We start from the raw sequence: 13,800 nt of genomic DNA, 5'->3' as shown, positions 1-13,800 counted from the left end.
ACAGGAAGTAAGACTTTAAAATAGCCCTGATGACCAGTGTGAAAATTGTAATATTACTAAATTTGTCTTATTAAAGATTGTTCATATGTAAAAAAATATATATATTGCCATTTTTTTTTCTTAAATACACATAACATAAAAACCTGAAATAAACAAAATGTCAATTTTTGATAACCCGCTTCCGTTTAAGGCTTCCATACACTGATAATTGTTGCAGTCTTCGTTGACCGTCTCATGTGTTTGGGAACCCCCCCACACACACACACACACCCCCTGACTCTCTAGAGATGGTTAAAATTTCAATGTCTGATGCTTATGTTTTCAGGACACAAAGCCAAACCTGGCATCAGCTTACTCCTCTCTCCCTCTTGAAAATACGTGAATGCTCAGCTGAGCTGAGTGCTACTCTGTATGAGGGAGTGACGAACAGACATACCGCTGATGAATTATATTATGTGTATGGCCAGCTTTATTGCATAAATGGATGTAGATATGTGTGCTTATGCCTGTCCTCAGTTGACAGTGTTCAAGTGTCAAATTATTTCCTACCTTGTAAAATAGTAGTTTTAGGTTTTATATTTTGTTTTACGATTGGAGGAAGATATTTGCATCACTTTCCCATAAAGCAATTATATTCAGGCACGGCCACCTAGCATGAACCTACTTTGAGAATAGTTACAATAACTGGTATGCCTCAGGACCAAATTCTTCTGCCAGTAGTTAGGTAACATTTCATCTAAGTTTTAATTGCGATCTTAAGCGGTACTGACCTGGACGTTATCCATGTGTGATCCTAGTTTGTTATTCTAAAATGTAGTCTTGACATTTAGAAGTCGTAGTATTAGGTCTTACAATACTGTGGCTAGCTGAATCTTACAGGGATGAATACGAGTACTAAACAGTGAAATAACATATTGTATGAATGGATGTCCAAATAAGATAATAAACCATTCATATGGTACTATATACAGTACGTTAAACTTGTCATGTCCCACCACTTGGGAATCATACAGTATTGCATTGTCATTATATTGTTGCTGTTTCATTGCTATGCAATCAGGTTTGCCTTTTAGAGATTTGTCCTGTCTCTCTCTCCATCTGTTTCCTCTGCTCAGATATCACTAACTCCTCCCTTCTTCCTCCTGTGCCAGTGTTTGTCAGCAATATTCGAGTGAGGATCATCTCTTTACACCTCTGGTTCAGAATTGTCTTTTTTACCTACTGTAATTGTGCATAACTTCAAGAATTCAGCTTGAAAATAAACCTTCTAGAATCTTCATACGTGCCTCCTGCAGTCGAGTCAAGCTATCTGATGAAATCACATAGTGTGAGTACTGGTCCATATTGACATCCATAGAGACGGTGTCTCAAGAGCCCAACTCTTGCAGACTAATTATGGAGCCGGAATAATACTGTTTTTGGCACGCTACTGTGGCAAATATTGAGGAGCACAGCAAGTGTGTCCCATGAAAACACAAGCAACAGTGTGTCTATCGTCCATAAAAAAAAAACATTTGATATACTTGTGTATTTCCTTGTGTTATGGGTTTTGTCTGGCTATTTCAAGTGGAAAATAATAGCCAGGATATAAAATGTCACTTGTGGTGATGAATTAAAGGCAGTACATTAAAGGTCATTGGCAGTACAGGGATCAATAGGTATCAGATTAGATTGTAATGATGTATTAAGTACATCTATACAGAGATTTTTACTTTGTGGATGACAAGCACGCTCAGAGTTGGGTTATTACTTGAACAGATTGTGAAGCTTTGCTATTGAAAACCTGCATTACTTAAACTGGCAATGTCTATTTTTTCCATTCTGGCTACAGTAGATTGCAAATAAAAATCCTGTTTCCCAAAATACTGTAGTTAAATAGCAATTTATATGATCCTAAATGCTCTCCAGCTGTATTGGCACAAACGTGAATTTTGCAGAGTTGCCCTGTGTCAGAAAATGCACCCTCTTATTGAATTTTGCTTCAGCGATTGGGGTAATGACTCTTAAGTATTTTTACTGTTACTATGGTTACAGGTCTTTTATGTAAAAAAAAAAAACACAAAACACTGCCTCAATTTTTTTTGGGTGGAATACAAAATACTTATAAAGAATTGAAAGTTACCATCTGTTGAATAATGTTGTCAGAACTTTTACCATTCTACAGTGTTCTTGGACTGTAGACAGGGCTTAGCGTTGATTTATTCTGGTAAAATAAACTTGTTTCTTTCATAACATTTAAAGAAATCCTATCACTTGCCATAAATATACACTGCTCAAAAAAATAAAGGGAACACTCAAATAACACATCCTAGATCTGAATGAATGAATGAATGAAATATTCTCATGAATACTTTGTTCTGTACAAAGTTGAATGTGCTGACTACAAAATCACTCAAAAATCATCAATGGAAATCAAATTTATTAACCAATGGAGGCCTAGATTTGGAGTCACCCCCAAAATTAAAGTGGAAAAACACACTACAGGTTGATCCAACTTTGATGTAATGTCCTTAAAACAAGTCAAAATGAGGCTCCGTATTGTGTATGACCTCCCTACAAAGCCTGGGCATGCTCCTGATGAGGTTGTGGATGGTCTCCTGTGGAATCTCCTCCCAGACCTGGACTAAAGCATCTGCCAATTCCTGGACAGTCTGTGGTGTAACGTGACGTTGGTGGATGGAGCGAGACATGATGTCCCAGATGTGCTCAATCAGATTCAGGTCTGGGGAACGGACGGGCCAGTCCATAGCTTCAATGCCTTCATCTTGCAGGAACTGCTGACACACTCCAGCCACATGAGGTCTGGCATTGTCCTGCATTAGGAGGAACCCAGGGCCAACCGCACCAGCATATGGTCTCACAAGGGGTCTGAGGATCTCCTCTCGGTACCTAATGGCAGTCAGACTACCTCTTGCGAGCACATGGAGGGCTGTGCGGCCCTCCAAAGAAATGCCACAGAACACCAGGATTGGCAAAGTCGCCACTGGCGCCCTGTGCTCTTCACAGATGAAAGGTTCACACTGAGCACATGTGACAGACGTCACAGAGTCTGGAGACGCTGTGAAGAGCCATCTGCTGCCTGCAACATCCTTCAGCATGACCGGTTTGGCAGTGGGTCAGTAATGGTGTGGGGTGGCATTTCTTTGGAGGGCCGCACAGCCCCCCATGTGCTCGCCAGAGGTAGCCTGACTGCCATTAGGTACCGAGGTGAGATCCTCAGACCCCTTGTGAGACCATATGCTGGTGCGGTTGGTCCTGGGTTTCACCTAATGCAGGACAATGCCAGACCTCATGTGGCTGGAGTGTGTCAGCAGTTCCTGCAAGATGAAGGCATTGAAGCTATGGACTGGCCCGCCCGTTCCCCAGACCTGAATCCGATTGAGCACATCTGGGACATCATGTCTCGCTCCATCCACCAACGTCACGTTGCACCACAGACTGTCCTGGAGTTGGCGGATGCTTTAGTTCAGGTCTGGGAGGAAATCCCTCAGGAGACCATCCGCAACCTCATCAGGAGCATGCCCAGGCGTTGTAGGGACGTCATACAGGCACGTGGAGGCCACACACAATACTGAGCCTCATTTTGACTTGTTTTAAGGACATTACATCAAAGTTGGATCAGCCTGTAGTGTGTTTGTCCACTTTGATTTTGGAGGTGACTCCAAATCCAGGCCTTTATTGGTTAATAAATTTGATTTCCATTGATGATTTTTGTGTGATTTTGTTGTCAGCACATTCAACTTTGTACAGAACAAAGTATTCAATGAGAATAATTCATTCATTCAGATCTAGGATGTGTTATTTGAGTGTTCCCTTTATTTTTTTGAGCAGTGTACATATTTTTTTTTTGGCTCCTCTAAATGTCTTTGTTTTTTGTTTTTTTTTGTTAAGACATGGCCCCATCTTTGTACATAGATCTAATCCTTGGGTGGACTCATTAATTTGCCTGCTTTATCACTTTGTACAGTTAGGGCACTTGCCCACGATCCGTACTAGCAGCGTTTTGGACGCAGTTCACCTGTGCTGCGTCCAAAACGCTGCGTTGTACAGTAGAAGCACAGTGGATGAGATTTATATAAATCCCATTCCCACTGTGCTTCTATTTGCCGCAGCATAAACTCACCGGCGGCGTGACTTTACAAGCCGCAACATGTCAATTTCTGTTGCGGAGATGTTGGTCTCCGCAACAGAAATTTCCACAATAGAAAGTATAGGGTGCCGTAGCTCGGCATGTGTTCAATGAACACATGCGGATTTACATGCGGGATCGGACGCAGTGAAAATATGCTGCGTCCAAAGCTCTGCTATATCCTGATCGTGGGCACATACCCTTACGAGTCCATTGAATATAATGGGAAGATCGATTCACCTATTTTCATAAATTTGTTTACCAAATGGTGAATCGTTTCACCAATGCATCCTAATGAGCAGTGAATTAGTGAAAAGCAAATTATTCCTTCCCTTCAACCAGGAGCCTGAACTTTACATTGTATATACCATATATGTAATAAGACTTCCATGTGTATTGTACAACCCGGATAAAGGAGAAAGATACCGCTGCTTCTAAAGCATTAATTAATCTGCTAAAAGGAGGAAAAGCTACTTAAATTAAAGGGTTAATCCTAGCCTCTTTCTACATATTAAACAGAGCTATCAGCAGCTAAAACACAGTGAACGCTGTATTTCTACTGCTGTTTATCCTCTTCCTTTTGTTGCTCCGTAATAGAGATCCATCTTACAGTCACATACATAACTATGACATAAGAGACACTGGTGTTTACAGTCTCCCCTCACATAGTGGGGATAAGCAGGAAGTCTCACACAGCTGTCAAATTGACCAGACAGTAGAGAGCCCTACCTTGAGCTGACTTGAGTCTTTTAAAGGTCCTGAACACAGATGAGCGAACCCAAACTGTAAAGTTTGAGGTTCATACCGGACATAGTGTCTGGTGCTGAACTCCAAACATGGACTTCTCCCGGAAGTCCGTTTTAGTGTTCAATGTTCGGATGCAGAGAGAGAGATTTTAGTGTTTTCGGAGAGAGAGACACCATTTTACAGCACCAAAGTTCGGTTACCCATTGACTTCTATGGGGTTCAAGTTCTGGTACCCAAAATGAACTTTGGACTAAAGTTCGGTCAAACCCGAACATCCACGAGTCCACTCATCCCTAGTCCTGAGATTTCATTACTGAAATAGTGAGGAATATTTTTGTCTCCTAATTATAATAATTTGGGAAATGTATTATATTGGTCTTTTACTTTGAGGTTTCCGCGGAGGTGATAGGTCCTCTGTAGGTCACTTTTTAATGTTATCCTCATTGTACTTGCAAAAATAAAGGAAAATCAATATTATGGTGATCACTGCTTGTAAATGACGTTTTTCGGTTTAAATAACATCTTCTAATATTGAACTGCAATTATTGTTTAAAGAAAAGATTTTTATCCTTTCAAAAAGAAGACTGCAAACTTATTGTAGAATTCTCAATCAGCAACATCATTGCATTTCAAGTCAGGCAAAAATGTAGAATATAAATGTAGGGTGAAATTATGTGTTGTATCAGTGTATGGTATATACAGGGTGGGCCATTTATATGGATACACCTAAATTAAATGGGAATGGTTGGTGATATCAACTTCCTGTTTGTGGCACATTAGTATATGGGAGGGGGAAAACTTCCAGATGGGTGGTGACCATGGCGGCAATTTTGAAGTCGGCCATTTTGGATCCAGCTTTATTTTTTTCAATGGGAAGAGGGTCATTTGACAGATCAAACTTATTGAGAATTTCATAAGAAAAACAATGGTGTGCTTGGTTTTAACGTAACTTTATTCTTTCATGAGTTTTTTACAAGTTTATGACCACTTATAAAATGTGTTCAAAATGCTGCCCATTGTGTTGGATTGTCAATGCAACTCTCTTCTCCCACTCTTGACACACTGATAGCAACACCTCAGACGAAATGCTAGCACAGGCTTCAGTATCCGTTGTTTCAGATGTGCCACAAACAGGAAGTTGATATCACCAACCATTCCCATTTAATTTAGGTGTATCCATATAAATGGCCCACCCTGTATTTGTATCTCTGTTCACTCTGTCCCGTATGTGTCCTATAACATTTTTTTTTAAATATTTAAACATCAACTTTAGATGAACAGGAAGGAAAATGAGATGATCAACACCGAAGTGTTTAAAGTTGACGACAAGAACTTTGAATGGGTTGCATTGCCTACTCTCATTACTACTTATAATGCAGAAAAGCCTTGCGTACAAGAGATCGAAACAAGTGTTGAGCACGTTAACAAATCCTCACCCGATACAATTTCAGAAAAACAAACGTCTACTTCAAGAAAACCTACAGTTTTGCTAACTGAGCAAGTCGGATTAACTCTCTGTAGTGGGGAAAGAAATACCCAAGACCTGCCCACACCACAAAATGCTGCAACAAACTGTGTAATGTTGCCACCAAAATCACAAAAAAGTGCTAAAGAAAATATTACTAAGCAACGGACATTACTAAAAGGTTCTTCAAAGAATATCCCATATCCACATACATCACAAAAAAGTTCCACAAATCGTAACAAGGAGCAGCAACAGACTTCCCAAAAATCAAATCTTAATTTTTGGACTACAGTAACCTCTCTCAAAAGTAACAAGATAACACGGGACCCTAAAACAGAGGCAAAGTCCCACTCCAATGATGTTATAGTGTTAGATGAAGAGATTTCAGAGGGTAGTAACAAAGAGAATGCAAAAAAAGCAGCAGATGCCACAAGTTCATTTGACAACTGCCCCATATGTTTGACGCCGTTTCCAAAGCAGTAAGTACAACATACAGTGAAATAACTTTTACCACAGTCCTTGAGAACCCTTTATCGCACTCTCACGTTGTTGATTGATATACTATAAATACTTTTTTATATATAAATAATAAGACTATGTATTTTCTTTCTCTCCAGGTTTTCACAGCTTGATATGGACAGCCATCTGGCTCAGTGCTTGTCGGAAACAACTGTTGATGTCGTGTGGTGATTAGTAATGTGGACGAAACAAATGCTTAAATAAATGTTATTGATGGACCCTCACAAGGTTTCCATGTACTTTCTCATGTTTTGTATTGTTTTTTTGTGTATTTACAACAAAGTAAGGTAAAATCATGTATGATTTTATGTATAATAAAATCAAATGAACTGGAATACAAGGTTGCACTCGACTATTTCCATACCTCCTGTAGATTTGTATGGAGTAGCAAAATGCATGCTCAACCTCCTCTCCATACAGATCTTTTCCATTGGCCATCCAAGGAGAGGTAGATGTCCATTCTGTTGTACCCACACAATATAGCTTTTATAATATATTAATCGATAGAATCTCACTTTTAGGGCACAGTCAGGCGGCCGTATAAATTCGTCCGCAATGTACAGACTGGGTGGCGGCTCTCCGGGTTTTGAGCTTGACAGCTTCATATATTTCTATGCAGCTGTCAGCACGGGTCGGCGGCGGGAGAGCCACGGCCAGTCCGAGCATTGCTGTCCGATCCGAGTCCGGTATATACGGCCGTCTGACTGCGCCCTAAAAGTGTTCTTTCTTTGTTTGCATGATATACAAAGTATAAAACAATAAAATAAATTATAGATTTAAGTACAGAATGGCTAAGATAGTTGTTACATTGATCTTTTTTTTTTTTTTTTTAGGGCCATAAATTTGAGTAGATCATATTAAAAAAAACAAAACATGTATACGTAAATGTGAGTCAGGAAATATATGGAACAGTCATCCCAAAGATAAAAGATTAAAAGGGCTGTCCCCACTCCCATCCTTCCCCCAAAGATCTGATGTTGATTATTCATTCTCGATGGAAAACATTTAACTGATGGAAAAAGTTTGAATTTGTTGGACCTATGTCTTTTTTTCCAACCTATATAACTATGTAATAGGTCATCAATATCGAAGTAATGAGCAATCCCTTTAATACCAGAACTTCATAATATGCCACGGTGGGATTCCCCATTTTTTAATTCCTTGGGTCACTTTGACTGAGTACTGGAATTTCTAATAAAATCCTTATTGCCTAACTCCTTCAAAGGTCAAAGATCATCAAGACCATTCACAAACAAAATCTTCTGAACAAAACTGTAGTGTTTTTACCCCTAATTTTAGCTATTGAAAAAAAAGAAAAGAAAACAAAACCTAAACAAAGCAGGTACCCTTTCAAAATAATTCAGGGTTAATTGTATATTTAGGCCCATGATGAATGTGTCAAATGTATTTACGTCCTCGTCTGACTGTTCTTGGTTCTTTTCTGGTAGCGCTCTCACTGGAAAACACACATTGGATTGTTTTGGTGATGTCTAGCTAATTTTGTAGATACATTGTGGTTTTATAACATTCTCCTGATGATATTTGTTTATTCTAGCCTGTAGTTTTCTACCCTTTTGTCCATCATATTACTTCCCACAGGGACACTCCTGTGGGTGTACTACATTAGTGATATCAAAAGTGATTGTGACCTTGACCTACATTTTTCTTTCATTATTATTTAAACAGGAAGAAGATAGTCTCTTCCCTTCCAATATTCTTCAGGCTTGATATATTCTGTAAGGAAAAATTCAGTTCATTGTTTTTCCTCTCACTTGTTTTTTTGTATTGCTTACAACTAGTCTTTCTTTCACTATTTTCAACCTCCTAAAAACTCCTTAGGTATTTTTTTTGTAGCCCAGAACCTAAAACTTGATCATTGTGTAATATGTGCCTATGTTACTAAAGAAAAGTAACAATTAAACCCAGTTGTAAGGCTACATGCACACAGGGTGTGTTTTTTTATGCATTTTTGATGCGACAATTCCACGCTGAATTGGCCTCAAAAACGCATTGCAATCCTTATCCAATGATTTCCTATGACATTTAGGCAGATCTGTGCACATGATCAGGATTTTTCCTTACTGAATTTCATGTACAGAAAAAGATGCAGCATGTCCATTTTTTTTGCGTTTTTGTCTTCTTTTTTCTTATACAATGCATTGGAAAAAACACAAGGCAAATCTGCAGGCGTAAAAGCAAAAAAGGCATCAAAAACGCGTGGAATTTTCTCAGCGTCTTTGCTGTCAAAAGATGCAGAACCTTGTAGAAACGCTGCAGAAATTTCTGCAAGCAATTCCTGATCGTGCACACATAACCTCTTCCTTTGCTCTATCAGCTCTCTAGAGTAATTTCACTCTTCCTGCCTTGTGCTCTGCTCTCAACATAACTATTTCTATCAGTAAACTTTAAAGTAGGTCCCTTCCTTCTTTCTTTCCTCCAAATGAGAGGAGTGATGATGTCTGTACAGCTCTGTGGAAATTGTTGCTGTGTGCTATAAGTGAGTACAATCAATATGGCACACAGAACTTTCATCCCAGTACTATTTCTAGGCCAAATTAATTTTAGGCCTTACCACGTTAATAAGATTTTAGTTCTTAATCTAGTAATGGCAATAAATGTAGGGTATGTTAAAGAGAACCATCACCACTCTGGGGCTGCCCTTTTTATTTATTAAGAGTTGTCAGCTATAGATGGGTTATTTTTCTAAATATGTAGTAACAAAAGCGCCCAGAAGGGGTCCTTAATGTCCCCTGAAAGGGAAGATTTTCAGGCAAAAGTCAGGCCCAAATTTCATAATTATGGGATTCCTCAACCTTGCATGGTTTGTCTCTTGCAGTGACCATGCAAGATCTCACTCTTTATAATAATAGAGCGTTACTCTACTAAGCGATTATCGGACTGTCCGCTCAAATGATGTTACCATTCAAGAACAGCTTGGTAAAGTACACAACAGCGCTCGATAAATTCAAAGAGCGAGATCGTGCTTTTTCAATGCGAGGGTGGCTGCGGAGGGTTGTACAGTGCTGCTGTGCCTGTTGCGATAACATAACCCAGAAGTTCGGAGTTTATTGCTGGAAAGTCAGGCCCTTTCAGTGAACATTAGGGACCTTTCGGAGTGGTAATTTTTCCAAATATTGTAGTGATAAAGCCGATCTGGGACTTGTTCCTAAGGGAACCTTTCAGCAAAAAAAATCCCACTAAATAAAATCCGATATTTAACTGCAGATTACCATCATTGGCTGCTGGTAAATGCTGACAAGATTTTTTTTTTAATGCTGGCTTCTAGCCCTAGTCAAGGCAGAGCCATTATTTACTTTCCAAGCGTACTATACATATGAAATGCTCCAACCATTCATGTACACGGCTATATGGACTTATCCAAGTATTCAAAGACAACTCCTCAAAAGTACAAAATAATAGATAGTTAGGTCCAGAAATATTTGAACTGTGACCCAAGTTTGGGCGTTTTAGTTGCTTACCAAAACATATCCAAGATGCAATTGTATAATCAATATGGGCTTAAAGTGGAGACTCTCGGCTTTAATTTGAGGGTATTCACATCCTAATTGGAGTAAGGCTTTAGGAATTACAGCTATTTAATGTGTAGCTACTTCTTTTTAAAGGGACATTAATCCATCATCAATTAAGCATGTAAAAGGTCTGGAGCCTATTCCAGGTGTGGCATCTGTATTAGGAAGCTGTTGCTGTTAACCCACAACATGCAGTCAAAGGAGTTCTCAGTGGAAGAGAAACAGACCATCATTATGCTGAAAAACAGTTTTGTACATTCTGCAATAAAAAGAGCGCACTGCTGAGCTTGGGAACTCAAAAAGGCTTAGACATCCACAGAAGACAACAGTGGTGGATGATCCCAGAATCCTTTCCATGGTGAAGAAAAAGCCCTTCACAACTTCCTCCCAAGTGATCAACACTCTACAGGAAGTACAGTACAGACCAAAAGTTTGGACACACCTTCTCATTTAAAGATTTTTCTGTATTTTCATGACTATGAAAATTGTACTTTCACACTGAAGGCATCAAAACTATGAATTAACACATGTGGAATTATATACTTAACAAAAAAGAGTAGCCACCTTTTGCTTTGATGACTGCTTTTGCACATTCTTGGCATTCTCTTGATGAGCTTCAAGAGGTAGTCACCGGAAATGGTTTTCATTTCACAGGTGTGCTCTGTCAGGTTTAATAAGTGGGATTTCTTGCCTTATAAATGGGGTTGGTACCATCAGTTGTGTTGTGCAGAAGTCAGGTGGATACACAGCTGATAGTCCTACTCAATAGACTGTTAGAATTTGTATTATGGCAAGAAAAAAGCAGCTAAGTAAAGAAAAACGAGTGGCCATCATTACTTTAAGAAATGAAAGTCAGTCAGTCCGAAAAATTGGGCAAACTTTGAAAGTGTCTCCAAGTGCAGTTGCAAAAACCATCAAGCGCTACAAAGAAACTGGCTCACATGAGGACCGCCCCAGAAAAGGAAGACCTAGAGTCACCTCTGCTTCTGAGGATAAGTTTATCCGAGTCACCAGCCTCAGAAAAAGCAGGTTAACAGCAGCTCAGATTAGAGACCAGGTCATTGCCACACAGCGTTCTAGCAGCAGACACATCTCTTCAACAACTGTTAAGAGGAGACTTTGTGCAGCAGGCCTTCATGGTAAAATAGCTGCTAGGAAACCACTGCTAAGGACAGGCAACAAGCAGAAGAGACTTGTTTGGGCTAAAGAACACAAGGAATGGACATTAGACGCAGAAAAGATGAACGGATGGACTCTACATGCCTGGTTCCCACCGTGAAGCATGGAGGAGGAGGTGTGATGGAGCGGGAGTGCTTTGCTGGTGACACTGTTGGGGATTTATTCAAAATTGAAGGCATACTGAACCAGCATGGCTACCACAGCATCTTGCAGCGGCATGCTATTCCATCCAGTTTGCGTTTAGTTGGACCATCATTTATTTTTCAACAGGACAATGACCCCAAACACACCGCCAGGCTGTGTAAGGGCTATTTGACCAAGAAGGAGAGTGATGGGGTGCTACGCCAGATGACCTGGCCTCCAGTCGCCAGACCTGAACCCAATCGAGATGGTTTGGGGTGAGCTGGACCGCAGAGTGAAGGCAAAGACATATTTTCAGCTGTTTCACACTTTTTTGTTAAGTATATAATTCCACATGTGTTAATTCATAGTTTTGATGCCTTCAGTGTGAATGTACAATTTTCATAGTCATGAAAATACAGAAAAATCTTTAAATTAGGTGTGTCCAAACTTTTGGTCTGTACTGTAGGTGTCTCAGAATCTAAGTCCCCCATAAAGAGAAGTCTTCATGAGAGCAAATATAGCGGGTTCACCACAAGGTGCAAACCCATTAATCAGCCTTAAATGTAGAAACTCCAAACTCTACTGAGAGTCATTTACTTCTGGTCAAGGTTATTAGTTTAGATGAAGTCACTTTCAAGTGGAAAAGCTCCCGGGCCTGATGGTATGGCAATAGAATTAGATAAAAAATATTATATTTTCTGAGGCCCTATCAAGAGGTTCACTACCTCATCCTTTTATGATGCTACTATACTGCTCATCCCTAAACTAGATAAGCCAACAGAGGAATGTAGCGCCTATCGCCCTATATCTCTTTTAAATACAGATTATAAAATAAAATACTCACAAAAATTATAGCAAATAGATTATAAGCAGTAATCTTAGATAGAATTCACGAGGACCAAACTGGCTTTATGCCTGGGAGATGAACCTCATCTAATATAAGTAGAATTCAGGTCTTAATCCAAATCGGTCATAAATATAAGGAGCCATGGGCAATTGCATCTTTAGATAAGGCAAAAACCTTTGATTCCATGGAATGGAAATTTTTTATACCAGGTACTCCTAAAATTCGGGTTTAATGATAAATTGTGCAGCGGGATTAAACTACTTTTATAGTAAACTATGTCCCAATATTTTTGTCAATAGAATCTTATCTTTATACTTTGATTTGGGAAGGAGAACCAGACAGGGGTGCCTTTTATCCCTAATGCTTTTCGCCTTTGCTATAGAGCCCATTGCTCTTAAACTCAGATAAGAATCTTTAGTAGAAATAAGAAGGGAAATGTCAGCTCATCCTCATGGCAATCCAATGCTCAGAACCAGCTGTGCAGCAGAGGTCCAAATGAAAAAGGAAGGTGTTCCAGTGTCAGGATAGGGCTAAAATCTTGACGTTTATTTATGAAAAATGTATATAAACATCACCATAGGTCATCAACCAAACCAGAATATAGTTAACCCTTTAACAACCTTGGGATTTTCCGTTTTTGCATTTTCGTTTTTTGCATTTTCGATCTTTGCTCTCCTTGTTCCCAGAGCCATAGCGTTTTTATTTTTCGGTCAATATGGCCATGTGAGGGCTTATTTTTTGTTGGACAAGTTGTACATTTGAACGCCATCACTGGTTTTACCATATCGTGTACTGGAAAACGGGGAAAAAAATTCCAAGTGCAATAAAATTGCAAAAAAAGTGAAATTCCACAGTTGCTTTTTTTTTTTATAATACCACGTACACTGAATGCTAAAACTGACCTGCCATTATTATTCTCCAGGTCATTACGAGTTCGTAGACACCAAACATGTATAGGTTCTTTTTTATTAAAGTGGTTAAAAAAAAATGGCGAGACCTGTAGTGTCCCCATTTTTCGGGATCTGGGGCTGAGTGAGGACTTATTTTTTGCATGCCGAGCTGACGTTTTTATTGATACTATTTTGGCGTAAATACAATATTTTGATAGCCCGTTATAGCATTTTATTGCAATGTTGCGGCGACCAAAAAAAACCATACTTCTCGTGTTTACAATTTTTTTCTCGTTACGCCTTTTACCGATCGGATTAATTATTTTTTTTATATTGATCAGGCGATTCTGAACGCGGCGATACCAAATATG

General features: G+C 39.3%; 1 protein-coding gene across 1 annotated transcript in view; it reads left to right on the top strand.

The window, feature by feature from the left end:
* FAAP20 (FA core complex associated protein 20) overlaps positions 1–7,200 on the top strand; it is a 62,976-nt gene extending 55,776 nt beyond the window's left edge. The window contains exons 4-5 of the mRNA XM_073655260.1: positions 6,150–6,820; positions 6,959–7,200. Of these exons, the coding sequence (XP_073511361.1) occupies positions 6,150–6,820; positions 6,959–7,031 (744 nt within the window). The 3' untranslated portion in view covers positions 7,032–7,200. The remainder of the gene's footprint in view (positions 1–6,149; positions 6,821–6,958) is intronic.
* The last annotated feature ends 6,600 nt before the right edge of the window (positions 7,201–13,800 follow it).

The sequence above is a fragment of the Phyllobates terribilis genome, unplaced genomic scaffold (genome assembly GCF_046119375.1).
Source record: "Phyllobates terribilis strain yellow unplaced genomic scaffold, ASM4611937v1 Scaffold_12__6_contigs__length_324123572, whole genome shotgun sequence".
NCBI classification, from domain to species: domain Eukaryota; kingdom Metazoa; phylum Chordata; class Amphibia; order Anura; family Dendrobatidae; genus Phyllobates; species Phyllobates terribilis.
Note: the sequence above shows the minus strand (reverse complement) of the source record. Positions and strands in the feature narration are given on the sequence as shown.